This window comes from Megalops cyprinoides, chromosome 1 (assembly GCF_013368585.1).
Source record: "Megalops cyprinoides isolate fMegCyp1 chromosome 1, fMegCyp1.pri, whole genome shotgun sequence".
Classification (NCBI taxonomy): Eukaryota; Metazoa; Chordata; class Actinopteri; order Elopiformes; family Megalopidae; genus Megalops; species Megalops cyprinoides.
Genome location: NC_050583.1, coordinates 33,228,163 through 33,253,292, shown reverse-complemented (window position 1 = coordinate 33,253,292; position 25,130 = coordinate 33,228,163). Strand labels below are relative to the sequence as shown.

Below are 25,130 nucleotides of genomic sequence, written 5' to 3'. Positions count from 1 at the left end.
CCTGTATGGTTTCATATGTGTCTCCCAAGACAAGGTCCTTGCACAGCTGTAACCTAGCATGAATAGTAATATGCTCAGCAGTATAGGTTTTGGCTGTTAATGTTTCCTCTTCCATTTACAGTTTGAACATATTGTGATGATACTTAAAACCCTTAATCAAAATACACTATACCCAATACATCTGGGAACAGAACGTAACCCTCTCCCCACGGTTGAAATGTCCTCTCTCAGCCTTAGGCGAGCTGTGTGCAGACACTTATTCTGGTCATGTCACCGTCTACATCCCTCACTGTTCACCAGGCCTGCACTTGGCTTTTGTTTTTTCTCTCCAAAGTTGTCATGCTACCTTGCTGAACTCTGTAACCTTAGGACTCCTGACTGTCACTCCCCTGAGGGCTCACGCATCCTGGTCATTGTAGTGCAATGAGCTTCCCCCAACAGTTAGAACAGCAGAGTCACTGGCCATCTGACCCACCTCTTCACTCTCAATCTTGGACCCCTCCTAACACTAACCCTCTGTTTCCCTAGCACTAACACATTTATTATGTAATAGCTTACTACACTGTTTTTATGTGTGCACAAATCCACCTCACATTGAAAGCTGCACTGGAAAACAGCATCTGCCAAATGAAAATGTACTGTAAATATGCAAAAATTTACCACAACCATGTTCTATGAGACACCACAAAAATGGAGAGAAAAAAACTGAGTTGTTGTTGTGATAAAATGGAACTTGTTGGACTGAAGAAGTTTGCTTCATCTCAAACTGTGAAGGGCTGATGGAATGATTACCTGAATGTATGGGGACACCTAGTGGTGATATTAGTTCTCTTTGTGCCCCATCCAGCCAAGATTACTTGTTTGTATTTAGTTCTTTAATTGTCCTGATTTTCCTACATATTTAGATTATAAATGGGAAAACTGCCAATCCACAGTTCAAGTTGATAAGTGACAAAATATCTTCCTACTTGACTCCTGATACATGACACAAATGAGCATTCATTACAGACTACCTCCTCTGTCAGTAAGAAAGGAAATTACACAGTAATCCACTTAGAAGAGAAGACCAGTTCATTCTTTCCTAATCAAACTTGTACTTTTTTGGTTAAGGTCAGCAAATAAAAAATAAACCCTTAGCATGTCAAATGCTACATATGTTGAATATGAATTGCCTCAATGCCATCTTATTTTTGAGGCATGATTTGTTTGTGGTTTGGACAATAATCTATGGTAATTGGTAATAAATGAGTGCATGATAATTGTGTTAACAGCTGCTAAAAATAAAGAAAATATGTCCCACGAGCATTACTCATTTTACAACATACAGTAACCAAAGCTGACTGCTAGCCAGTTCCTGCTTGTACAACCAAGCGAGACCAGTCTGTTTTCTTCAGCTGTTTAACAGAATTGTTTAACAGCATGGAAGCTTCCTCTCCTGCCATTGTAGCTATGGTTTTGCATCTGATTGGTTGATTGTAAACTGTCTCATTGGACATTTTCATTTTTCACATACTAAACTTGTATGTTGATCAGTCTGTCATCAGTTCTGTCTGTATCATGAACCCAAAGATGCTTTTTGATTGTACTTTCATTTTTCTCTTGAGGAATCGCACCACTATCCTCCTACTCTTAGTCTTACTGTTTGATCAGTAGGGCAGAGCAAAATTCATAATTAATCTACATTTGTGTTTTTACAACAAAAAGTATTGTACAAACGATGATACTCTGCTTAAAGAAGGATAATTATTGTTGATCAACTTTTTGACAGCTGCTATCATTCAAGGCAAAAGCATTTACAGTGCTTGGTCTCTGGATTAAAACATGGTGACAAGCAGGCTATGGTTTATTGCTTAAGGAGCTTATATGTACAGATGTACAAAATGTCATCTAATATCTCCTTTTTCTCGTTGCTCAACTGTATTTCTGCAATTATATGTATGCATTTGAAAACACCACTTGACACGTTTCTCTCATTTTTATTACAAGATAAATAAATCACATATTTACAAAAACTCCATAACGGCATGTCTCCTTAACCAGTGCCAAGTAAATTAAATTTAAAAACCAATGTGAATTTTCAAAAATCCTATTATTAAATAAGCACTTTGACCCGGGAATAGAATATGGTGGGGGTGAGTCTGGGGCTAGCAATGGTCGAAACAAAGTTTTATTTTTTCAGTTGTATAATTTTGGAAGTAGAAAATTTTGTCACTGAAATTCTGGAAATGCGCAGTCCTTGCATCTCTCTTGTCGATGGTGCTGAGGCCTGACAGTCTAGGAGGCAGATGTGTCTGTCTGTAGGGGCCTCTCTCACGCTCACAGCACGTCTATCAGCAGGCCCGTGTCCCCCCGCAGGTGAGTTTCCACACCCGGGGCCGCACTCGCTGGCCTCTGGGACTTCTCTGTTGCAGCTGCTGGGTAGGGTATACATTATGTGCATCACAAGAACATAAAGGTGAGATTACTATGGCCAACTTTTTCCTTCTTTTCACTTTCTTCAACCTAACACTTTCCAGTAAAGGACATAACAGCCACACCATACCACAAAACCAGGAGAGGCTTTATCACTTATGTGATAAAGTCCACCTAACCCTGGGCCCGTCATCATATCCACACACAAACATGATGTGAAATGATGCTCACATCATGTTTGTGTGTGGATATGATGATGGCCTCAGGGTAAGATGGACGGGTGTGTGGCAGAGAGGGCTCTGGTACAGTGGTCTCACCTGGCTGCTTCTCATGAGGAATGTTGTGTTGAGTCAGCAGCGCCCGCAGTCTCTCAATCTCCTCACTTTGTTTGTGAAATTCCTGCACCCAGAAACCCAAACCATTAGCAACATACACTGCATTCAGTCAAAGAGAAAGCTGTGCAACAACTGTCAACCGGTGTATAGAGCTTTAACAAAGCCAACAGACAAAAAGCCTTTTATGATGAAATAAGCGTTGACTTCACACTCTGAACAATCTCTCTGTGCTGTGCAGCGCATCAGAGCCCTGTTTAAAGAATGGAATCAACCATTAAAAGGATTCCAGGACAGTGATCAAGACAAAACCTCTCATTTATTACGCACCTCACTACATTTCTCGAGGGACTCAAATTTCTTTGTGGGGTTGTGGATACCTTGCTTCTCTGTAACTTTCTGGGTCTTTAAAAAGCCAGCTTCCTCAAAGATGTCCTTCAGCAGGTTATTGTATCCCTTAAAGCAGACATGTGCACATGAGAAGACATCACCATAATGGAATGGAAAACAGAATAAAGTTATTGCAGACAATCTTGTCTGTCTGACCTGCTCAGTGATGAGCTCATCATAGCGGGCTTGTTCCGCTTCGTCCCACTCCTTCTGTAGCTTGTCACTCAGTGTCGGATACACTGCATGTACACGTACACACACACACACACCTGCGGTTAGGATCTAAGAACATACATCACATGATTCTTTACTCCTGAGGCTAAGCAGCTCAACTAACTGAAAATGTAAATAATATTGTTTTGATATTATAAACATTGTACACATACACATTCCATACATTTTTTTTTCAAATGTCACCATTCAGAGCCCAGCCTATCTTACCTAGTAGGGAATGTGGGTGACACACAAGCGGTGTTTCAAAGGTCAGGGAGTATACACAGGTACTGGGCTCCGAAACCTGGGCCAACTTACTGGTGGCCCCACAAGAGAGGAGAACCTGAAGAGATGAAGCACACAAAAACACTGAAAACAGCCCTTGCATCGGATCTTAGCTCAATGCAACACACTGACCATCAGTCATTTTTAAGAGGCAACCCATCCTACCTTGGTTTGTCTGTTTTTATTTCCACAGGAATCTCCCTCTCTCATCCACATGGCCACAAACGTGTTGTTCACAATCTCCCACTCCTGCCAGATTCTGTCAGGGTGAAACCAGGTGAGTGGGTGAGTACAGTGTTTCCAGCCTTCCCTAGGGAGATTCGCAGCACTTCGCAGCAGCAGAAAGATACTCACCCCAGTATACCACTGTAGGCATTCCACCTAAATGACTGCTCATGCTGGGTTATATTGTGGAATGGGCAGAACTCATATTTATATCTGTTAAACAGCAACAAACAAAATTACAGATGGCAGTACATAGCCAGGGCAGTTTAACAAAAAGCTAAATCAAAGAGCCCTCTTTAGCTATCACTGAAAACATGAAGCATTGTGCATGGAAAGGATCCTTGTTGTTTATCTCAAAGATCACAAATCACATGTTGTTGCTGTTGTGGTTGCTTGTGGGGATATGTTACTCAAGTTAGCATTGTCATTGTATGGTAAACATCAATTAGCACTGCACACTGACACAGTACTCACGTGGATTCTATGTAACTGAAACACTTCCCAGACAGTCTGTGAAGATGGGCCGGTCCTTAGAGAGAACAGCAGGTCATTAACATACAGGATTACACTGAATTACTGTGCAATATCTGCAATCCATCAGCCAAAACAGACCTCTAACTATTCAACAAAGTCACATTTTTCATAGCGACGGATGGATACTTTGCAATGGATACTTTCCTGTAGCAACATGACTTGTTTTACATGAGTTGCTTTGTTGTTAAATCAGAGACACTAATTAATGCTGACAGCCACACTCCCACACACTACAGCTCAGAGTGCATCCTTGTACAAACGCCACATTTAAGAGTCCCATAGCGCAGCCAATATATTGAGTCTGTAACACAAAACAGCAAAACATTTTACCTGATACAGGGGTAGGAGGCACTTTGGCCTGAAGTTTGTTCCCTTGTGCCGAAAGTGGATTGTTGAGGCTACGGAAAGAACATTCACCGTCATCACAGGAATACTGAGCTTTGAATTAAAATTTTCACTATTATCTCTACACCTTTGAAGTTTGTACAAACTCTTGCGATGTCATTATTGATCAATGTACAACGAGCACAAAATAATGCTGAATCAACAATAGTTTTATTTTATGTTAAACACAGAGCCATCTTACCCAAATGTATTTGGTTCCTCTACAATCTTCATCTTTCCAGCAAGTGCAAATGGTGCTTGACAAACTTTAAAACGATTAAACGTTAGCACAGTGCACACATTATTCGTCTAAGTCAAAAGAGGGAGCACATAAACACAGGACAATATCAAATTACAATAACAAACTTATTACAATAACAAAACAGTATCACTGCGTGCTAGCTAAGAGAGCTACTCTAGTGTATTACAACTGGTTAGTTAACCGATCGTCAACCTTACAGTAACCTAGCCAGCTAACCTAACACTTTCGGCTATAATTATTTGGAATTATACTTACTACATTGCAGGGTGAGAAACAGCAACTGTAACCTTCCTAAATTAGATGTTCTAGCAACAGAACCACACATGATCACTGCTGTCAGTGTTCAAAAATCAGCAGCGAAAGTGTGTCGTCTTATGAGACCTATCAGGAAGCGCTTGCTTCTGGGAGCAAAATGTTCATAGACAATTTTTCTTCGGGAAGACATTTCATGTTGCCGTTTTCCTTATGGAGAAAAATAGTTCCGGTTTATATATTAATTCGGACATATATAGTTCCGGTTTCTTCACAACTTGAGGACAGAAGTTTCCACGTAAAAACTAAAGTCCTCCTCCCTCCGTGCCAGTTTGTGGAGTATCTTTGATAGGCCTTTTCGCAAATACAGGAAGTAGTCTACCAAAATAAATATTATGTTTCAAGGTATTTTTTTTCTGAGTACTTGACGTTCGAGATATGATTTGTATTTAAATAAAGCTATGTTTTACTGTTCTAAACATAACTAGTGAACTATTCAGTATGTTTACTTTGAATGTTGGCTCTGTTATAGCCAACTTAATACTGTGTTCATTGTGAACTCGGGCGGGTTAGTCAAACAAAATATGACGATGAATGGCTGCGACAGTATAACGTGGGGACTGAACTCAGCTGCAAGTTAAATACCTAGATTAAAACCTAGAAAACGAACGTTTTCGGAATAGAGCTGAATACCAGGTTCAATCCAAGATAGCTAGCGAGCTAACTTGCCACCAAACAAAACACACGAGGTGAACGAGTTAGTTCAGCTAACGTTAAGTATCTTAAAATTTACATTAAGCTAACGTTATCTTATAAACTAGCTAGATAGATAATGTAGTCAACCATCTCGCAAGGACTTGTTGGCCAGCCAAAAGCTACATTTGTGAGGTGATTTTAGGAAGTTTTGCTAGCCATATGAAAAGTTGAGATACCGCTATTAATTTGTTGAGTTGAGAAGTGGCCGAACTTTTTGAGCTGAAGAGACGTTTCTGCAATGGGGAAGAAAAAGCATCATATCGGGAAACATGAGCGCCCGGAATCACGAGGAAAAGACAAGCGACACAAGATGAAAGGCAAATCGCTGGAGACATTCACGGATGAGATGCACGGCGCCTTACAAGGTTAACTTGCCAAAGAAAACCTTTTGTGCCACACACAGTATTGAAGTTACACCAGCAACGGTCACAATGCCGGTCGTCATGCAACATTGATCGTCAGAGATATCTAGCTAATGACAAAATGTACCTTTTTAGTGTTTATAAATTTGATTCTGGGGGAAAAAGTGTTCAGTGTTAAAGAAACTATTCCTACAAAGGGTATTCTTAATGTAATTAAATTATTCCTGCGTGTGGTGTTACGCCCTGGTTAGTGTGGTGTAATAGAATGTTGTTGGTATGTTTGCGCGTGTGGATATGTGTTCCAGCGAGTCTGCAGGCAGATGGAGAGGAGGAGGCCCAGGTCAAACTGCCCTGCCCCCTGGCAATGTGGGAGCTTGGCCACTGTGACCCCAATCGCTGCACAGGCAGGAAGCTGGTGCGAAAGGGCCTGGTGCGCAACCTGAGACTTAACCAGAGATTCAATGGCCTCATCCTCAGCCCCATGGGAACCAAATATGTTTCTCCGCAAGACCGGTGAGGAACTCACACTTTGGCTTCATTTATGTAGTGTGTGCCATGTACCAAGCCCACAGTGTGTGATATGAGCTAAACCTACTGTATGCAGCATCTGAAGTGTACCCAAAATCAGACTTCTTCATATAGTGATGTGGAATTGGCACGCCTTTTCTCATATTGTATGTGGCATAAATCCATAGAGTAATAAGACTGCTTTCACAGAAAAGACAGAATTAGACAGGCTTGGGCTGGCTGCTCAGTCTCAGTTGAACAAGAGCCTGAGTGTTTTGTGGTTTACACTAAACTGTACTAAACTGTGGACTTGCTCTGGATAGAAATCTGCTAAACAACTAAATAAATGACTAAATATACTCAACCTACAGTGTAGAGCATGCACTATTCCCGAAGTGTGGGGCATTTGAGTGTTGCACACTAAAACTTAAGTGTAATAAACAGTGGCCTTAGAGATCAGTGTGACATAAAGATTCCCTCTTTCTGTCTGCCAGGGAGATTGTAGCTCAGAGTGGGCTGGCGGTGATAGACTGCTCCTGGGCAAAGCTGGAGGAGACGCCCTTTAGCAAGATGAGGGGGAGCCACCCCCGCTTGCTACCATACCTGGTGGCGGCCAATCCTGTCAATTATGGCAAGCCCTGCAAGCTGTCCTGTGTGGAGGCCTTTGCTGCCACCTTCTGCATCGTGGGTGAGGCTGGAGCTCCAGAGCAATGCACAGCTGCTGCCTTTGTCATGCTGTTTCTTCCCTATTCACCTGAACTATGGAACTGCCAGCTTTACACATCCTCACTGCTACATCTTCTGTACACATGCAGGAGTTCTGAGTTCATCCCTCCCATACACTCACATGTAGCAATTGGCACTTTTTTGCACCACTAGTCCCTCAGTGCACCACGGGAAGGAAAATTCCATGTGGAGGAATAGTGCAAACCCCCTTGATGTCACCTGAGCAACTCATAGCCCCCTGACAAGTTGCTAGAGGGTGCAATTGAACATGACAGGGGAACACAGGCTGCCTTAACCTACCCAGCCATGGCAGAAGGAGGCCAGCTATATTCAGCTCCCAGTCATTGTCAGCTAGTGCTGCAGCCCAGCCTCAAATTCAAGTCTTGCTTGCAGGGCTCAGTCTGTACTAAGCACTTTATGAATATGTTTTGCTCTCACTTCCCCTTTAAGATGCTGCTATTGCAAATGTGCCACGCAGTTAATATGACTGTTTGCTGCAATAATATGTCAATGTTCCATTTGCCGTAGATCAGAAGTTACAAACAAACACTCTCTCACCGGGCTTTCCTGTGATCCTATGATCTGTCTTCTAAGGCTGCACTATTTTAGAAAATCGTGCATTTAAGCACTAGCGAATAAGTCATATCTGTTCTCACACGTACACAAATTTTCTGTAAAGTTCTTTGATAGGGGTTTTTAAACACTATGTAATTTTGTTTGCGTCATTTGTTGATTTTCTGATAGGCGGAAGGACTGTGGTCCTTACTGCTTTAAGTGTGGACACCTGGACACTGAAACAAACTGTCCTTAGGGGAAAAAATGAACAAAGCAAATGTCAGTGAGCCAGAGCAGTTTAAAGTTAAATTCACTTGAAAAATAAAATTATCAGAACATTTCAGAAAGTGCTGTCGTAACCTCAATTGATTGAGAGATTGGCTTGGAAAAAAATTATACACAGGGGCAACTGTTGAAAGCCTGGCTCTGAATGGTTAGCCTTGGAATCAGGCTGACAGTGTTTGTGTGGATGTGTGTGAACTGCAGGGTTCAGAGACCTGGCTGTGATCCTGCTGAGGAAGTTTAAGTGGGGGAAAGTGTTCCTGGACCTGAACCAGACGCTGCTGGAGCGTTACGCAGCCTGTCAATCGGAGGAGGAGGTGCTGGCTGTAGAGAAGGAGTTCCTCACCTCTAAGCCAGAGGAGGAGGAGATAGGTACAACAATGCCCCATGCAGTGAAGTGCTGGCAGCCAGATTAAGTGCTGATGACCAGATTAAATATAGTCATTTATCCATATGGTAATCTCAAACTACATATGTAATAGTGACAAGGGGGGTGTGGTTTTAAGTGCAACTGGAAGGTTTCCGTTTGAAAAATAGGGGAAAATAGGAAAAACTATAGGACAATGGAACAAATCTGATCAAAAGCTTGAACAAGCTTCTAAAATTATTAAAGTACAATGATTAATGATCTACACAACAGGCCCTTTCCAAACCAGCCAAACGTGAGCCAAAGCAGTCCGTGATATACTATGATCCCTTGTTTTCAATTTTAATACAAATTATAATTCAGCAATTTACAGTAAAATTGGACACAGTTGTTTTTATTTTTTAATGAAAATGCAAACAAACAAGACGTGCATATGATTTAAACAGCATAAATTATGCAATCTCACAGTGCACTTATAGACTTGGACTGTGTGAGTTAATATGAGTTTAAGCACAGGTGAATAACTACCAGACCTATAAAGTAACATTTCAAGAAACCTGAACCAGTAAGGTCCATGAAGGCTACAGTATCCCTATGGCCACTATAGTTTACTGCATAGCTACTGATATCAATTAGTTTTCTACCTAGTTAACAAATGAATACCTGAAATGAAATTGGCACCACAGATTCACACATTCATAAGGTCTATCTGAGCTTTTGACCTGTTTGCTTATTTGATCCCACATAACCTCAGTTCTTGCCCAGTTAAAAGCAAATGTGAAATGAAGTGAACTGAAACTTCTGTTAAATACAGTTTTGAATTATGTGAATTGTGATTTTTTTAAATAACCTATAGGGGAAAAAATAAAAAGCACTACATCTGTGAGTGAAGCCACATAACCATTGGGAATCCATTTATAGCACATTGTTATTGATGAACAGTTCAAACCTGAAAACTACCTGAGAGCAATTGACATAACCAGCATAAGGTCAAAAATTTCAGTAGAAGTAAGTCATGCTACTGTACAGTTGTGATTATTAAATTCCTGACAGATGTAGGTAGTTTGGAGGAAGTTGTAGGAACATCAGAGGGAAATTGGCAAAGGAGTTGTAATTGTTTGGTAGGTCCTTTTTTATTTTTCACAGTTGTGAAATATGTATACTAAACAGGAACAGAGATGCATGTAGGCAGTGCAACAGTCTTCAACAGTGAACTGGTTAACAATGGTTGTAACTGGTTGTAAATGGTTCTCATATTTGGATTCCCTGTTATACCAGCAGAGAACATTGTCTGCCCCATAATCACATATGTCAGTAACGTAACACGTGAAAATAATTTGATAAAAACCCAGAGTGCTTGTTTAAAAAAACTGACTTTTGTTGGAAAAATCCATTTCAAACAAAATGGTTGTTAAAAGAACATGCTTTCAGAGAAACCTACAGTAAGCGGAGTCTCATTCCCCTCTCTCATTCAGATCCATTTGATGTGGACAGTGGTCGCGAGTGTTCCAATCTCAACAGACCCAGATGGTGAGAAAAACCCAGTTGGTAACAGATGACTTGCAAATGCTATTTGGACATTCCTGTAATGATATTTCAACCACAACATATGGCCCATCAGGACTGTGAAGGCGTTCCCTGTGTGTTTTACATTTAGGGCTGCTCAAGATGAGGAAGATGAGGGGACAGACAGTGAGGGAGAGCCGACATCAGATGAGGAGGATGATATCCGTCATGGCAAGAGCGAGAGAGGGGAAGAAGATGATGAAGAGAGTGAGGAGCAGGAGGAGGAGGAGGAAAATGAGGATGAGGGCAGAACGGCATCTGCTCCTAGTGCAAATGTGATTTGGAAAGGAGCAAAGAAAAGAATAAGGAACTGACTTACTGCTACAGCAGTAAATACCAATATTTTGTTGTGACTTCAATAAAATAGTAGTCTTTGAACTGTTTAGCCAAGGCTGCTCGGTGTTATCCAAAGCAATCCAGGGCAATCAGCTGTATTCAGAGTACACTTTTAAATGTGAACCTGGTGAATGCCTCAGCTGCAGTTTTATTGAAATGCTCTCATTCATTTAGACTTGCTTACCAGACTAAAAAAGACTTAACAGTGCCTGCTTTTTGTATTGATGAATGTACTTGGTGATAACCAAGGGTGAATCTCAAGGCTGAAAATGTGAAGTGAAGAAATGCTGCAAGACCTCTTGAATGAAGTTTAAACAAGGCATTCTGAGAACTGATAGCAAAACCTCTTCCATACAGACAAAGCAACATGAAACCTTAAATACTTCAACATAACGAAGAAAAGATACGGTATATGGTCCAGTGAAGTTCACGGACAAATAATCAACATCTACTGTGTGCCACAACATGTGCTGTGTAACATTTTCAAATATATTTATATACTTTAGTCACAATTCGAGGGTCCTTAAAGATAGAAACATTCAATTCAATACTCTGATTCACGTTAAACTGCATTGCACAATAGAGGGAAAAATATTGACACTTTTTTCAATAGACAGATACGAGGAGAGTTATTTTGTCTCATACAAAGCTGATAGCATTGTTCTTCCTGGGCTGCTTCCCTCTTAGCATACATGTGGTATTAAGACCAGAATGTGGAAACACCAAACTGCACTAGTCATATTACACTTGCCTTAGCAAACAAATGCTTGGCCATTTTCAAAAGAAGTAATACAGCACAGCAACTGGACATTTATCTACAGACTTAAAATCAAGTTATTATAAGCTCTTTGCTCTTTACAATACAACTGCTTTAAAAAAAAAAAAAAAAGTGGTACTTGTTTCAAAGTGGACATAGTACAAATAGAAAGCACATAAACCAAGAGATCATGAGATTGTACACGCATAATGGTATGGCTGCTTTATTCTTCTTCTCCTATTGACTTCTCAATTTCTTTAAGCTTTCGCACAAACTCCTGGGCCTCCCTATCCGTGCTCCTCGCTTCCAGCATCTTCAATATGGGTTTGTCTGCATTGGGAAAGTCAAACAGATATGTCAGTGTAAGAGAAGAAATCCCACAAAGGTGGATTGATGAAAATGGCACACATAATTGGCATTTCTTTTCAAAGTTGTACATCTAACGGTTCACCTGAGAGAGCCATTTCATTTTGTCACAATGGTGACAGTGAACCCGCATCTGACTTTGTGCACGGATATGAAGGGGCAGGGCTTACCACTGCGTTTTGGTCGGGACAGGTACAGGAGGAGTGACTGCACAGTTTTGCCCCCTCCATACGAGCCAGGCTTCTCCATACCGCAGAAGTCACTGAGGGGAGCGACGGCCTCCCCGGCAAAGTCATTGGTGGACAGCCAGTCATAGTCCATCACAGTGAAGGTCACACAGGCGGATCTGTGCCTGTATTGCTCTGGAGTGACAGAACTGTGGGCAACAACATGTAAAACAGCAACATATAGGGCGTGAATGAACAATGTCATGAACGCTGTTATTTGGGGGAATAGTTAATAAAAAAAATGACCTGTATTTTCACCCATCACAATATTGGTATGAGAAGAGTATGCTAATAGTTCACTTCTGTTTCATGAAGATGAGATGTCTTCATTCATTGCCATCTGTGAAGACTAAATCCATGTGTATATAGTGGAAGCTGAACTGTGAGTTTTAGTTTAATGTCCTCCCTCTCTTTTTTGTAAACGTCAAACTACAAGTGTGCTGTGGTCGCTTACAAGTGGAAAAGCTCATCAAACACAGGATGCAGGGTTTTGGGTTTCACTTGAGTGCGTTGGCTCTTGGCTGTGGGGAACAGATGGTGGGGGCAGAGCTCCACGATGACGAAGGGGTCGCTTAACCCTGAGAGAGACCAGACAAGGGGGCAGGTGACGCCACGAGTGCATTCGCTGCTGCAGCACAAGGTAAACGAGAATGTTGCTCAGCCACTGACCGTTGGTGTCCAAAGCGATAAGGTCGGCCGCGTGCAGAACCTCCACAGTCAGTCTCTGTTCAGGAGCCTCGTAGTAACACTTAACACTGATACGGCCAAACCTGCTGTGCTTCAGTGTCCTCTGAAAGGCAAAGGAACACAGCATGCACTTGCAGTTACCTGACTGAATTAATTTTGCATTGGACATATGATACAGTTCTTTGAAATAAAAAAAATGGACAAATTTGTGCTACTTCAGGTGTGATTATCAAAAATATTACAGTTTGTGCTAAAATAATGAGTAGTTAACACTGAGTGGAATGTTGACCTGGGTTTATTCTACTTAGATCTGTGTAGAACTTCAAAAAGTGAGATGATAGCAGGAGTGCCTACACTGAAATATTTGACAGGTATCATAAGGATATGGTATTGGAGGCCATCAAAATATCAGTGCTAGGGAATGTTTTGGCTTGTGCTGGAAAGTAAGCAAGAGTATGTATTTTTGTTCAAATATGACCTATGGGCTGAATGATCTTTATTTTGAGCAGACTTTTACAGTATCTCAGGCCCTTCTCTGGTTTTGGTTAGTGTACAGCTTTAAAAAGAGGCAAGCTCTCTGTGCTATATAGTTGAGAACAACTGCCAGGTGGACCATCTGCCTTTCCCAGTCCATACAGATATTACATCCCTCTGTCAGTAAATTGTCCTTCACCCGTCATGATGTTTAAATTATTTAATTTGTTGAGAAAGGAGTAACAATCATAAAATATGGAAAAAGATGCGGTGCAATTAAGTTAATTACACTAAAAGCAATTATTTCACTCCTGTCCACACACCGGGGCTTGAAACAGGGCCCCAGGGTGACACCCGTGTACCTGCTGTATGATCTTCTCCAGGAAGTACTGCTCAATCAGTTCATTAGACGAGCATTTGTTCAGCCGCAGCTCCTCCTCCAGGGCCTAAAAGAGGGAGGGGACTCACTCAGCTGACCCTGTCAGAGTCAACACAAGCTTAGGCCACACCTGTGCTGCTGTGGTGAAAGAGAAATGTGGTCATGTGGAATTTGGAGCATGTAGGTGTCCATTTTACATTTCCCTACTCAAAGCAGTCAGGGGATACTGAACAGATAAAATGCAGATGGAACGGTGTTTGGTGCCACTGCTCTTTGAGGAATGTCTGTATCTACGCTGAGTCCTGTGTGCTTCACTTAATTTCTGTGCAGCCCTCGCACACAGATGCTCTTTGAATAGAGACTTCCCCCAGTCACTCAAAAGTCCTTTGACACTTGAGTGTTTTGATGCAAGCGTTCTTATCTGAAGAGCACAAGGTGCACATTGATGGGGTGACTGTCGACTGTTGTTGTGACTTACAGTACCTTATAGTCTTCATTTCTGAGGTCTTCCAGTGCTAGCCCCTCCCCCTCAGCATGGAAGAACTCCACCAGGGCCTGTGAGCAGCAAAGAAAGGCACCCATTTGAGGGAGATGTCTGGGTTACTCTCATAAGGTGTTTCATGCCTTCTACATGAAAAGGACCATTTTCAATGTTTTTGGGAAATATAGCTGTTATATTACCAAATTGTGTCTTCAGCATTTTAGTTTCAATTAAATGAGACTGGTTTTCTTTTCCTTTTAGGTAGCTGTATGCAACAGGTTGTATGGTACTAGCTAATTTGTTATTTGTACTCTGCACTGAAACTCGAATTCTAATTCACCCTGCCAAATAATAATAATAATAATAGGAAAAGAGGCAGATTACATGGATGGTTAGAAGGTATTAAAGGCTCTAAGGCAACAGTCATTCACGTTAGAATGAGCCAAGTATTGACAGTCAGTCGGCTTCAGCCATATCCATAAATAGATTGTCTTCTGTGGATCGCACAGTGTAGCACAAAGGACAGCTTTGTGTTCTCTATGTTGGCTTACAGCATCTTTTCTCAAATTCACTCAGCACTGACATCTCGTCCAAAATATGTCTTGCCAGTTGAGTGGCAGCATGCTGTGATTTCCTTTGTAGTTTCACCATTTTAGAATACTGGTACTCACACAGCATCGCTGTTGGGGGGACTTGCCTAAATGAACAATTGAGAGTCCTGATCAAGGTGGAATTACTTCAGTTTTGTGAATTTTATGTTTCTTTCCTTCTAAAAAATGAAAGAAGCCAACTGTGGATAACTGATTATAATGATAGTAATAACAGTAATAATATGACACACACACACAGAGCCTATGAGACTTCAAAATTATCTTTGAATAGCTACAGTGATTTGTCTGCCAAGACATAAATTAGGGTTTCCTAAAGTGATGAGTATTGTGGTTGTCTGTGTCCATGTATGGTAACATGATATGTCTTTTGACTGACCTCCACAGTGAAGTGAAATCTTCCATAGAACTCCAGGGACACACCCCTGTTCTCAGCCACTGTGTCAAAGATCATTCTAAGGAGCAGGCGCCACAGGCCTTGCAGAAATCTGAGGTAGAGGAAGGTCCACATTACAGTACCAATAATACACCTAACAAATATAACCTCTTTTTGACCTATGATCGTTATGGTGATTCTACCACAGCTGCACATTCAACTGCTGTACAACATTACATGAAAGCTCACTTTGAATTAAAATAGAATTACACCTTGAATGCCAGGAAGCGAGCATGTGATCACAACTATTGTCTGAAATGTATGCTGAGACTCAGGAATTAAAGAACACAAATCACCTGGCCAGGTTCTCTTTCACAAGTGCCTCACTGAGGACCACCAAGGTGTCATCTAAATACTTCATCAGAGGGGTCACAGCCTGGAACAGAGAGGGAAGAACATTCTGGAACAAGGAGAGCAGACTGAAACTGTAGCCATCTGTGCTTCTACAGGAGGGCTGTAGAACTCCAACAACTGAGAAAGAGAATGACCAGATAAAGAGAACAGAGATAAAGAGAAAAGGACCAGAGAAAAGACTTACATCATCATTGTGGATGGAGTCTGGGGAGAGACTGATATGCTGGATGTACTTCTTGAGGTCTAAAATCATCTAAACATGGCAATAAAGGAACACAAAAAAGGGTAGACAGTTATGACTCAGAGCATCTGTATTTTTGTATTTTTACAAATACTTACAGCTCTTATAATTAGCTGAGCACTCTGAGATAGCATAATGTTTTTTAACCAATTTCATAAAACAGAAGTGTCTGAGGGGCCACTGCAGTTGTGTCCTTGAGAGAGATAACTCACCCACAATAATATCGACATATATACACAATGCCTAACACTATAACAGCGCTTAGTTTTTGAAGGACTTTGAAAAAGCTACGCTGAAAAACATTGCTCTTTCTGCATGGTCCCTCTCCCATTGTGCCTTGGTACCTTGTCAGTAAGGTACATGATCATGCGCTTGGCCTCTCTCTGCAGGTCCATGTCGATGTTGTAGAGCTGGGTATTGAGGGCCTTGTTGACCTGCTCCTTGCCCTCCAGCCCACATGACTCCTCCATGGTTTGCTCCAGGGTCCGCCAGTCCAGGTCCCGGGGAAGGTTCCCAAGGAACACACGCACGTGCTCAATGTCATTCAGAGCAATGCACACCTGTCAGGGGCAGAAGAGGAGAGGTGGAGGGCGTTGACAAAGATTGAGAAGGGGAAGGGTGAGTGGAGTGAGTGAAGGGAGTTCACAGCACCCTATAAAGGTTGGGAACTATGCAAAATGTGGTTTTGGTGAAGCAAGCAAATGCAAGGCAACAATTACAAAATTAGAACAACACTCAGAATCCCAGTTCATGAAATGGTCAACCTGCATGTTGATTCAGTTTCCCTATGAGTGCATAGCAGGTGAGGCTACCTGGCTGGTGAGGCTCTTGGAGTCCCGTCCAAGCTGACTCTTCTCGACCTTCTCCTTGATGAGCTCAGAGTAAAACACAGCTGCGCTGCAGACATCCTGTTGTGTTCATAGGATAAATTACTTCAATCACTTCTGCACTATCACTCACTGATCCCTCAAACACCTGGCACATTCATTGCAGTATTCTGATCTTTGGTTTATGGGAATGAGCTGGGAGAACAGACCAGCGACGGACATCACTCACATCTGTCAGGCGCGTCACAAAGATGAAGGCCCCTGCGGAGTCTGGCCAGGCCAGCTGTACCCAGAACTCCTGCACCTGGGCGAAGCAGGTGGTCACATCCACAGCGGAGGTGCTGTGCTTGGACAGGTCGTGAACAGGCTCCAGCTGCTCCAATCAAAACCATATGGGATCACTGACTCACTCTAACACTGCACAAACACACTGACTCATACAATTATAACGCCCTCCTGCTGTAACCGACTCCAGTATATTTAGCACTTGTGAGGATAAATAAGTGCATTTATTTCTTTTGTCATGGGGAGGGAAAGAAACACCTTTAATTAGAAAAATAAAAATGTGAGTGACTAGGTTTGCAATTTAATTTTGGTGTACTTCTTCATTAGTTTCTCTCTGTTAGGTATAGCACCACCTTCTCACCTGATCAACCTCAACAGCTCTGCGGATTCGGTCACGTGACTTCTCATGCACTATCTCCAGCCACTTATGAATGAAGATCTTGAACCAGTCGTGAAATCCTGTCAATGCCAACGTCTTGGTATTCCTGAAAAAAAATGAACATCCAAAATTAGTATGAAATAGGGTTTACGGGTACAGATCAACTGGTTCACAATTACTGTAATGTCATACTTGAGTGGAAAAAGGACAAAAAAGAAACTTCTATGATAAACCCTGATTAAATAGTTTATTGCATCTCCTGCATAGCTGCATATCATATAGCTATTGACACGGTGTAAAAGACCCTCACTAGTTTCAACATGCAAGTAAGGAATTCTCCAAGGTTTCTCCATTACCCCCACTGCATTCTCCTTTCCATCACACCGTAACATTTTGTACAGGTGAAATTATTTGACACACAGAGCAGGACCGACATTCCATTGCCATGTGTTCAGATTTACCATGTGAGATGTCATGAAGTCAACACAAGTTTTTCATAACCACAACTACCTTTAGAATATTCACAATAGGAAAAAAACTTTTCACATTGCTTACCAAGCCTTTTTGGACTAAAATACTTAAAATACACAGTGCTTATTTGTACAGTAATGATGGTTTCAGAGAAATGTCTAATCTAGTTCACCTGGAGAATTGTTCATTCTGTATTCATTCTATATATTGTTCAGTGTGACTGAAGACTCTTCAGGTTGCTCCCAGTCCTGTTCTCACCTGAGAGGCAGGAACTCCCTGAAGAGTTTGAGGGTCTTGAGCGAGATGTAAAGCTCAAAAAGGGTCTCCCCCATGGTGTGGGTCAGCCGTGAGCCCTCTTGCTCCAAGGTCCCACACACCCTCTCCATGGCCGCACTCACGTCGCCCGCCACCTGGGACAGGGCAGAGGGGATCACAATAGAAGCCAGCCCCACAGCTGTAGGCCTGGAAACTGAAGGGTGATTTTTTTTCTCTGAAAGAATGTATATTTTGAGCTTCATTAATATTTTTAGGTCAAAGTATAAACTGATGTGAACATTTCCTCACCAGTTTTTCCAGCTGCTGATAAGAAACACTGAAGAAATCCACTTTCACAGAACTGTAAGGAGGAAGAAAGCAACAGCCGAAGACAAGACATTTGTTATTAAATTCTGCCATTGTTTGCTTTGATGCCTTCCGTCAAAGATTGAGCACATCTATCCGAGGTGGACTTTCAGACTTAATGGAGTAGTTCTTCTATTCATTCACTTGTGGCAGTGCTGTTAAAGATTTCAATGTTCGGCTGAGCACGGAGGTGGTATTGCTGGGTCTGCCTAGAGGCCAGTGATAATGAAGTTGTGATGACTGTGAGGCAGATACCTGGAGAAGAGCTTATTGTAGACATTCTGTCCTCTCTGCACATCAGCACACACTGCATCCACCACCAGAACCAGACGTTTCAGCTGCTCCTCCAGACTCTATAACATTGCAGAGCTCAGCCAGGGAAAAGACTAGACTACTTTCAATAATCCAGGCCTTTTGTCCTTTGGACCAATGAACTTGCTATTAATTTTTAAAAAACATACCCCTTCATCTGGTTTATAATGTGAGATTGTTCCCTCATACCATTCCACTGTAGACTTCTGTAGAAATGGAACACAAAGCAAAATATCTTGCAAGGAAGACCAAAAATGGTAATCATTATAATAACACTGAGAGCATGTAATTCATTGAGTGTATGTATTCAGAATTCTGTACCTTTATTATGGTAGTGATTTCCAGATGCAGCTCCTTGCGAAAGGGACACACGGTCTTAAAGGCCTGCATGTTGCTCATATGGCCCATGCCCCTAGTTCCAAACAGACAATATCTTAAACCCCATGTGAACAAAAATGCTTAAAAGCCCCTTGGGGCATGAGGAAAGCAGATAACCCTGCAAGGCTTCTGCCTCATCTCTCTGTGCACAGTCTGAACTAAATAAAAGAGTGGTCCCTGCCACTGAGCCAGGTGTTCAAACGTCCAGAGAAAGCCCAAAGGTACATTGATTACTCTTCACTCGGCTTATAAATGCTTTATTCCCTGGTGCACAATGCATTTCCTGCTAAAAAATGCTTGTGGAGCAAACAAATAATTAGTTCGCATTAGTTACAGACCATTCCAACAGACCAGTAATTGTTTCTTCCCACGCTGCGCTGACACGGACGCTGCAGCTGTGTGAGGCTGCAGTGAGAGTGCAGCTCGGAGTTGACCCTCCTGTATTTACCTCAGCATGAACTCACAGCGAGTGACGGCGGCGGGGCTGGAGCAGGGGAACACCTGACGCATGTTCCTCAGCAGAGAGAGGCAGTACTCTGTGTGGAGGCTGAAACTGTCTGCCAGGCTTGTCTCCTGCATGCAAAGCCAGGGGGGAGACACGGCAACATTCTAGAACCTTTACTGATGCTGTGGTGAGCAAGAACTCACATTTCACTTACAGGGGCAGCCAGCCCCTGGTGTACCATGTGACCCACCAGCTCCCCCTGTACAGAGGGGGCATCCCACTCCTCCTCAATGGTCTTCAGGAGCCCCAGCAAGAAGGAGTAGGACATCCGCTGGGATCGATGATGACTGCTATAACACCTCCATCGTCTGAGGGAACACACAAAGTAGACACTGTAATCATGTCCCTGTGACCAAAGTGCTTATTTGGTACCAATGCAAAGAAATGTTATGTTCTATACACTATATTGCAAATTGAACTGCTTGTGTAATGATTTCTGATTATCTGCTGGAGCACTGTTACGGCAGCTAAGACACTGTAGTGCTATTGTTTGTTTTACAAAGGCTCACATGATGGCTTGCTGAAGTGGTGACAGGTCAACCTGCACGGCATGATGGGACAACACTGTCCGTGCTGGCTGGCTCAGTCTCCCTTCCCAGTTGTAGGCCTCTGTCTGGAGAGAAAGTTCCACAGGATCCCATAAAACCTGTGCCTCTATTCTGCTTCATGACCTGGGCTGAAAGCTAAATGACAGATTTACCTGAACTTGGAAGTGCTCATAATAAAGAATCTGGCTCAGGAGCTTCTCATGAATGGCCAAGTGTGAGTCCCTCTTACTCAGGGTCGTGTCTCTCTGGGAAAATAAAACATATGCATGTGATCACATCGAGTTTCCAGAACCCAGACAAGACTGTCAATGTCTTTGTTTGCTTGGCTTTCATCATCTCCTTAAGCTCCCAGTGGTTCCACTAAAGTGTGCAGACAGCGGGCCAAGCTCTGCATTGAATCTGAGGACCACATGTACCTGGGTGGTGAAGAGTTTCAGGATGAGGTGACAATCTCCCTGCACTTTGGAGGCACTGGATCGGGGCTCCAGCCTGAACCACTTGTCACAGCCATCCACCGGGATCTCCTGGATCAAACGACATGAGAGGGCACATAGCTGTAATCTCAGTGGCAAGCAGGCAACCAATGAAACCTGCCCTTTTTTATAGTAGCATCACAACTCACATTAATGGGGATGTTGAGACAACCAAGGAAATCATCCACGTTTTCTTCTCCTGCCGATGATGCAGCCCCATTGGCCCGGACAGACTTGGCAATCTGCTTAAAATACCTAACAGCAGCGGGATAAGGAGCAAGCAATCTTTCAAGTTAGTAAAAACAGTCACAACATATGACATGCTCTTTTGATGTGTCCGTGCTGGACCTTAAAATTTACCCCATGCATAGTGATCTCAAACTAATATTCTGACCAAGAACAAACCCAAATGTTCAGGTGAATTTATATAAGCATTCCAGACCACATGTCCACAAGCACTGCACCTGCCCATTCCTTTAAATCCGCTGACTTCGTTGAGCTTTTTGCAGGCCTCAGCCACAGAGACGTCATCATCGTGATCCCTAAAAGGACACAGCCAGAGGTGAGGGGTCTTCAGATGTCATCACTGTCCATTGTGCCTTTTCCTGAGCTAGAAAAAGCATCTGTTCTTTAACATCATTTTGTCCAGATTTCTGTAGGGTGCAACCTTTCTCCAGCATTCTCTACGCGGTGTGACTGCACTTCCAAGATGAATTCAGTAAAGACAGTGGGATCATAGCAGTGAGAATAAGAGGCAGCAATGCAAAATATTACAGTATAAAAAAGTAAAAAGGCTTGAGTTCTCATGACAATCCATACTGATTTGTTGCAATATATTCTTGTAAATTTTCACATGCATACAAATTAACATCAAAAAGTGTAAGAATTAGTCAAGTAGTAAAACCATTCCAACACAATCATAAGACTATGCAGTCACAATACTCAGCAGCTGCTTTTTAATGTTAAATCTCACCATATGTCCAAATGGAGTAGGTCATTGTAGACATCATCAATCTCACTAGAACAAAAAAAACATGGTTTAAAATTGAGTCAAGTGACTGCAATTCCCCAAACATCTTGCAGCTTAGCCTTATCATTTTGTCATTAAACTGCCAGGCAGCAGAAAAAAGCATTTTCAATCAGATTAGTGCAGATAAGATTGTTCTAAAGAGCACACAAGTTAACAGACTTCAGCTGAGCTGAGTCAGGAACCAGGGTCAGGAACAGGAGCAGGCAGGGTCAGGAACCAGGCAGCCAGGCAATCAAGGTCGAGGCACAGGCAGGGTCAATAACGGGAACTTGCAGGCAGAAAACCGGCGGGGATGAAACAGGCACGAAACACTGCAACAAACTAGCAACAGGACAGAGACAAGCAGGGAAGATATAGGGCTGGGCTGACGAGGTGATGGGAAGCAGGTGGGTAAGCAGGCAGGTGGAGACGATGAGGTAATGAGGTGGGCAGGGACAGGGCGGAGAGCGGGGCAAGGCTGGAACACAGGGAAAACAGTAAACACAAGCACATGGACCAGAATGACGGAGGGGAAAAACAAGAACATAACAACTAGGGGGCAGGAGTACTGACACTATAAGTCTTTGGGAGGACAAAGAAGGATGTGTACAATGTCTAAAATAATACTTAAAGACTAGATTATAAAAATGAGAGGCAGATGTTTTGGGCACACAGCTATATTGTTCAACAGACTAGGACAATACTACTCACAAAACAAAATGCTCATTCCACACTGGATTGAGGGTCTCTGGCTTGACCTCTGTGACCTGGATGCTCTTGGCTGCCAACACCTCCCGGACACTGGAGCGCTTCTCTACCTTGTCCTTCTTCTTACGTAAGCTGAACCTTCTCTCTTTCCTCTCCTCCAGTTCCCTTGGGGTCTGACCCAGGAGTATTCCCAGCATGCAGTAGGGGTCACTGTACCCTTCAGGGCCCCAGGAAGAGATAATAAAAGGTAAAAAAAAAAAACAAAAACATCTCCTAATTCACAATACAAGGTACAAAATACTGTTCTCTCTCAAGGTGATGAGGATGAACTCCCATTGATGCATTCTGATTACCTGCTTCATAAATTTATTTTATTTTAGCTTGACCAGTGTAATTAGGCAAAGCACAGATGACAGCTGAGGTTCTTTCATTATTTTATAATGTGTGATTGCATCTTTATAGACCTTATGACTTAAGTCACAAGTCATTTCATTATATATGGTACTCGTTTACAGTGGGATTGAGAATTGGTTATTGAGTATACAGTATATGTGACTATAACCTTAGGAAGATGTTTCAAATCATCTGAATGTGTGCAGTCAGTTGTTACTAGCATGTGAGACATCAATTAAAAAGGCAACTCACCATTAGCGTCTTTTGCCAGAAGATTTTTTCCTTCCACTACAGAGACCTTCAGGGAATAACTTGCTCTCTGTTATAAAAAGTTAATTCTTCATTTCAGTCTTCCTGACTGAATTTAAAAGTTAATTCAGCAACACACTGACAGAACAGCAAAGTGTAAAGTATCTAGTTAGTGAAGGAATGGTGTGACATGCTGCAGACTAGTAGAGATAGTGCACAGAACTGAGCCTTGCACAGAATATGATTAATATCTGACAGCACATTGGCAGCCTCTTTCTTTAATTTCTCCCTGAATGTGTTACAGAATTGTTCACCCTCTCAGAAAAAAAATCTTAAATGAAAACTGAGCCAGCATTTAAGACCACAGCCTTGAATACAGACCAAAGCATTCATCATTATTGTTATTCCTTCTGTCTGATGTTTAATGCAGGTTATTTATGTGTTATTTAAGCAGTAATTGACTGATCTTTGAACACTTTCTTTCAACAGCACTTTAGAGAGCCTTGCTGAGTTGGCTGAGGTCTCGCTCAAGACTGACATTTGCTGCAGAGAAAGGTGTCTGTATCACCAGTTGCCAGTGAAAGAAAATGAATTACATAAAATGTCTCTGTGACAGACATTACATGTCTGGTACAGAACAAGTCAGTTATAAGTCAGTCCAAGTATGCAAGTAATCCATGAGCACAAAGGAAAACTGTTAGATATGTTTTCACTTTTCTAGCAAAATAATTTTTACCTGAATGGCTTAAACTCTGTGGAAATGGCAAAAAATGTATGTGTAAGTGTTGTGTGGTGTCTGAAATGAATAGCAATTTTAAGGAAGAGCAAGAGGGAAAAGTGATGAGTGTTGGGTGAAAATTGACTACTGATAGGGCCTCTCACCTTAGACTCCTGCACTCTGTGCAGAATAATGTTGTGCTCTTCTGGTGCCACATCAAACACCTACAACAAAGGAGCAGTGGACAGGGTTCTGTTCTGCAGTGTTGAAAACCATTATTTGTAATGGAGAAACCTCTCTATAGCAGTGCCTCTACAGCAGAGATGTATTGGGTAGATTTGAAAAGAGGACAGTTCTTTATAACCATGGTTCACTGTTCACTGCCAGTTCAAAGCACAGGACATGCTCAATCTGCACCAAACTCAAAAATATAAATGTTAAGCTTTGTGTTTTTGCTAGAGAATTTATGCCTTAATTTCATGTTTGCCTGTCCCCAACTGCAACGTCCTGCAGTAATCTCATAGGATCCTGATAAAGTTAGCCTAGAATACCTCAGGAAACAACGGGGACAAGAAAACAACTGAGACTGTAGTTTTATATTGCATACTGTTTCCTTCTGTGAAAAAAGTGACAAATGAAGTCTCTCAGCTATACTGAGCCTTGACAGTAACTGTCTGAGGTGTTGTAAGGATAACTGTTATTTAATAAAGACAAGGACAGCAGACCTTCCGGCAGGGAATGAAAAGAGCAGCCATGTACCTGTCAGGTAACAGAGTAATCACAGCCTCAGATGAGAGGGGACTCATAAGATACATCAAACGCCGGGGACCGTTTCGCCTAAGTCACCAACAGCAACAAGGCAAGGGGTGACAGGAAGCAGCGCACTTGAGAGTGACAGCAACTAAAGGCCAGCAATAGCCGACCCGAACATCAATACCCACCGGACATGGGCTTTGAAGCCTAATCATGTCTGGAAAAAGCGCATCCGCTCAGACTTGAACTACAAGCTCAAGGCAAACAGGCAGACAGAAGACAGAAGCCTCAGTGTTCTTATCAGAAGCTTCTCTGATCAATAACCACCCTGAAGGAGTGGGGACACAAGTAATTCAAATAGGGTTCATGAAGTTCGTGAAGACGCATTCTGTTTTGTGCTTCAATGATAGGTAGTGCTGGCATTTAGCAGACACTCTTATCCAGAGCGACTTACACATAGGTTACAATTTTTTTTTACATGTTATCCATTTACATGTTATCCAATTACTGAGGCAATTATGGGTTAAATACCTTGCTGAAGGGTACAGGTGCAGCTCCCCAGCGGGGAATCAAACTGGCAACCTTATGGTTACATATCCTGTTCCTTACCACTGTGCTACACTGCCATCCCTTACTAATTAAAATTACTTACCAACAAAAGTCTTGGTGAAAGGCTCTGGTAATAATATAAGTGTTTATTGGACTGAAAAAGGAGGACAGATTGTAGGGTCAAAAATCATGAGGT

At 42.2% G+C, this 25,130-nt stretch overlaps 3 protein-coding genes across 4 annotated transcripts in view; 1 reads left to right on the top strand and 2 right to left on the bottom strand.

Moving 5' to 3' along the window:
• Positions 1–2,025: 2,025 nt before the first annotated feature.
• gnptg (N-acetylglucosamine-1-phosphate transferase subunit gamma) lies at positions 2,026–5,404 on the bottom strand. Of its 2 annotated transcripts, none has more exons than XM_036543754.1 (11): positions 5,293–5,404; positions 4,978–5,041; positions 4,722–4,789; positions 4,332–4,386; positions 3,987–4,070; positions 3,798–3,891; positions 3,576–3,690; positions 3,291–3,373; positions 3,075–3,200; positions 2,730–2,811; positions 2,026–2,414 (listed from the first exon to the last, which is right to left on the bottom strand). In XM_036543754.1, exons 1-11 carry the CDS (start codon positions 5,360–5,362, stop codon positions 2,317–2,319), a joined length of 939 nt encoding a protein of 312 aa, XP_036399647.1. In that variant the 5' UTR covers positions 5,363–5,404; the 3' UTR covers positions 2,026–2,316. The 2 variants fall into 2 exon arrangements, with proteins under 2 accessions (XP_036399647.1, XP_036399655.1); XM_036543762.1 differs by having other exon boundaries at positions 2,026–2,411.
• Positions 5,405–5,721: 317 nt separating this feature from the next.
• Positions 5,722–11,620, top strand: tsr3 (TSR3 ribosome maturation factor). The gene is made up of 6 exons (XM_036528179.1): positions 5,722–6,410; positions 6,713–6,920; positions 7,409–7,602; positions 8,682–8,849; positions 10,320–10,374; positions 10,502–11,620. Exons 1-6 carry the CDS (start codon positions 6,284–6,286, stop codon positions 10,722–10,724), a joined length of 975 nt encoding a protein of 324 aa, XP_036384072.1. The 5' UTR covers positions 5,722–6,283; the 3' UTR covers positions 10,725–11,620.
• Positions 11,617–25,130, bottom strand: part of LOC118780812 (BAI1-associated protein 3-like) — a 26,916-nt gene continuing 13,402 nt past the window's right edge. Inside the window, exons 5-33 of the mRNA XM_036533559.1 lie at positions 23,797–23,856; positions 22,918–22,984; positions 22,276–22,489; positions 21,529–21,573; positions 21,020–21,097; positions 20,705–20,810; positions 20,499–20,606; positions 20,235–20,327; positions 20,044–20,147; positions 19,725–19,842; positions 19,478–19,602; positions 18,973–19,063; positions 18,801–18,857; positions 18,595–18,692; positions 18,283–18,334; positions 17,977–18,128; positions 17,230–17,353; positions 16,813–16,956; positions 16,569–16,664; positions 16,101–16,316; positions 15,700–15,768; positions 15,458–15,537; positions 15,105–15,213; positions 14,120–14,191; positions 13,620–13,703; positions 12,766–12,886; positions 12,551–12,674; positions 12,040–12,245; positions 11,617–11,833 (exon numbers count right to left, since the gene is read on the bottom strand). Coding sequence (XP_036389452.1) covers positions 11,727–11,833; positions 12,040–12,245; positions 12,551–12,674; positions 12,766–12,886; positions 13,620–13,703; positions 14,120–14,191; positions 15,105–15,213; positions 15,458–15,537; positions 15,700–15,768; positions 16,101–16,316; positions 16,569–16,664; positions 16,813–16,956; positions 17,230–17,353; positions 17,977–18,128; positions 18,283–18,334; positions 18,595–18,692; positions 18,801–18,857; positions 18,973–19,063; positions 19,478–19,602; positions 19,725–19,842; positions 20,044–20,147; positions 20,235–20,327; positions 20,499–20,606; positions 20,705–20,810; positions 21,020–21,097; positions 21,529–21,573; positions 22,276–22,489; positions 22,918–22,984; positions 23,797–23,856 — 3,120 coding nt within the window. The 3' untranslated portion in view covers positions 11,617–11,726. The remainder of the gene's footprint in view (positions 11,834–12,039; positions 12,246–12,550; positions 12,675–12,765; positions 12,887–13,619; positions 13,704–14,119; positions 14,192–15,104; positions 15,214–15,457; positions 15,538–15,699; positions 15,769–16,100; positions 16,317–16,568; positions 16,665–16,812; positions 16,957–17,229; positions 17,354–17,976; positions 18,129–18,282; positions 18,335–18,594; positions 18,693–18,800; positions 18,858–18,972; positions 19,064–19,477; positions 19,603–19,724; positions 19,843–20,043; positions 20,148–20,234; positions 20,328–20,498; positions 20,607–20,704; positions 20,811–21,019; positions 21,098–21,528; positions 21,574–22,275; positions 22,490–22,917; positions 22,985–23,796; positions 23,857–25,130) is intronic.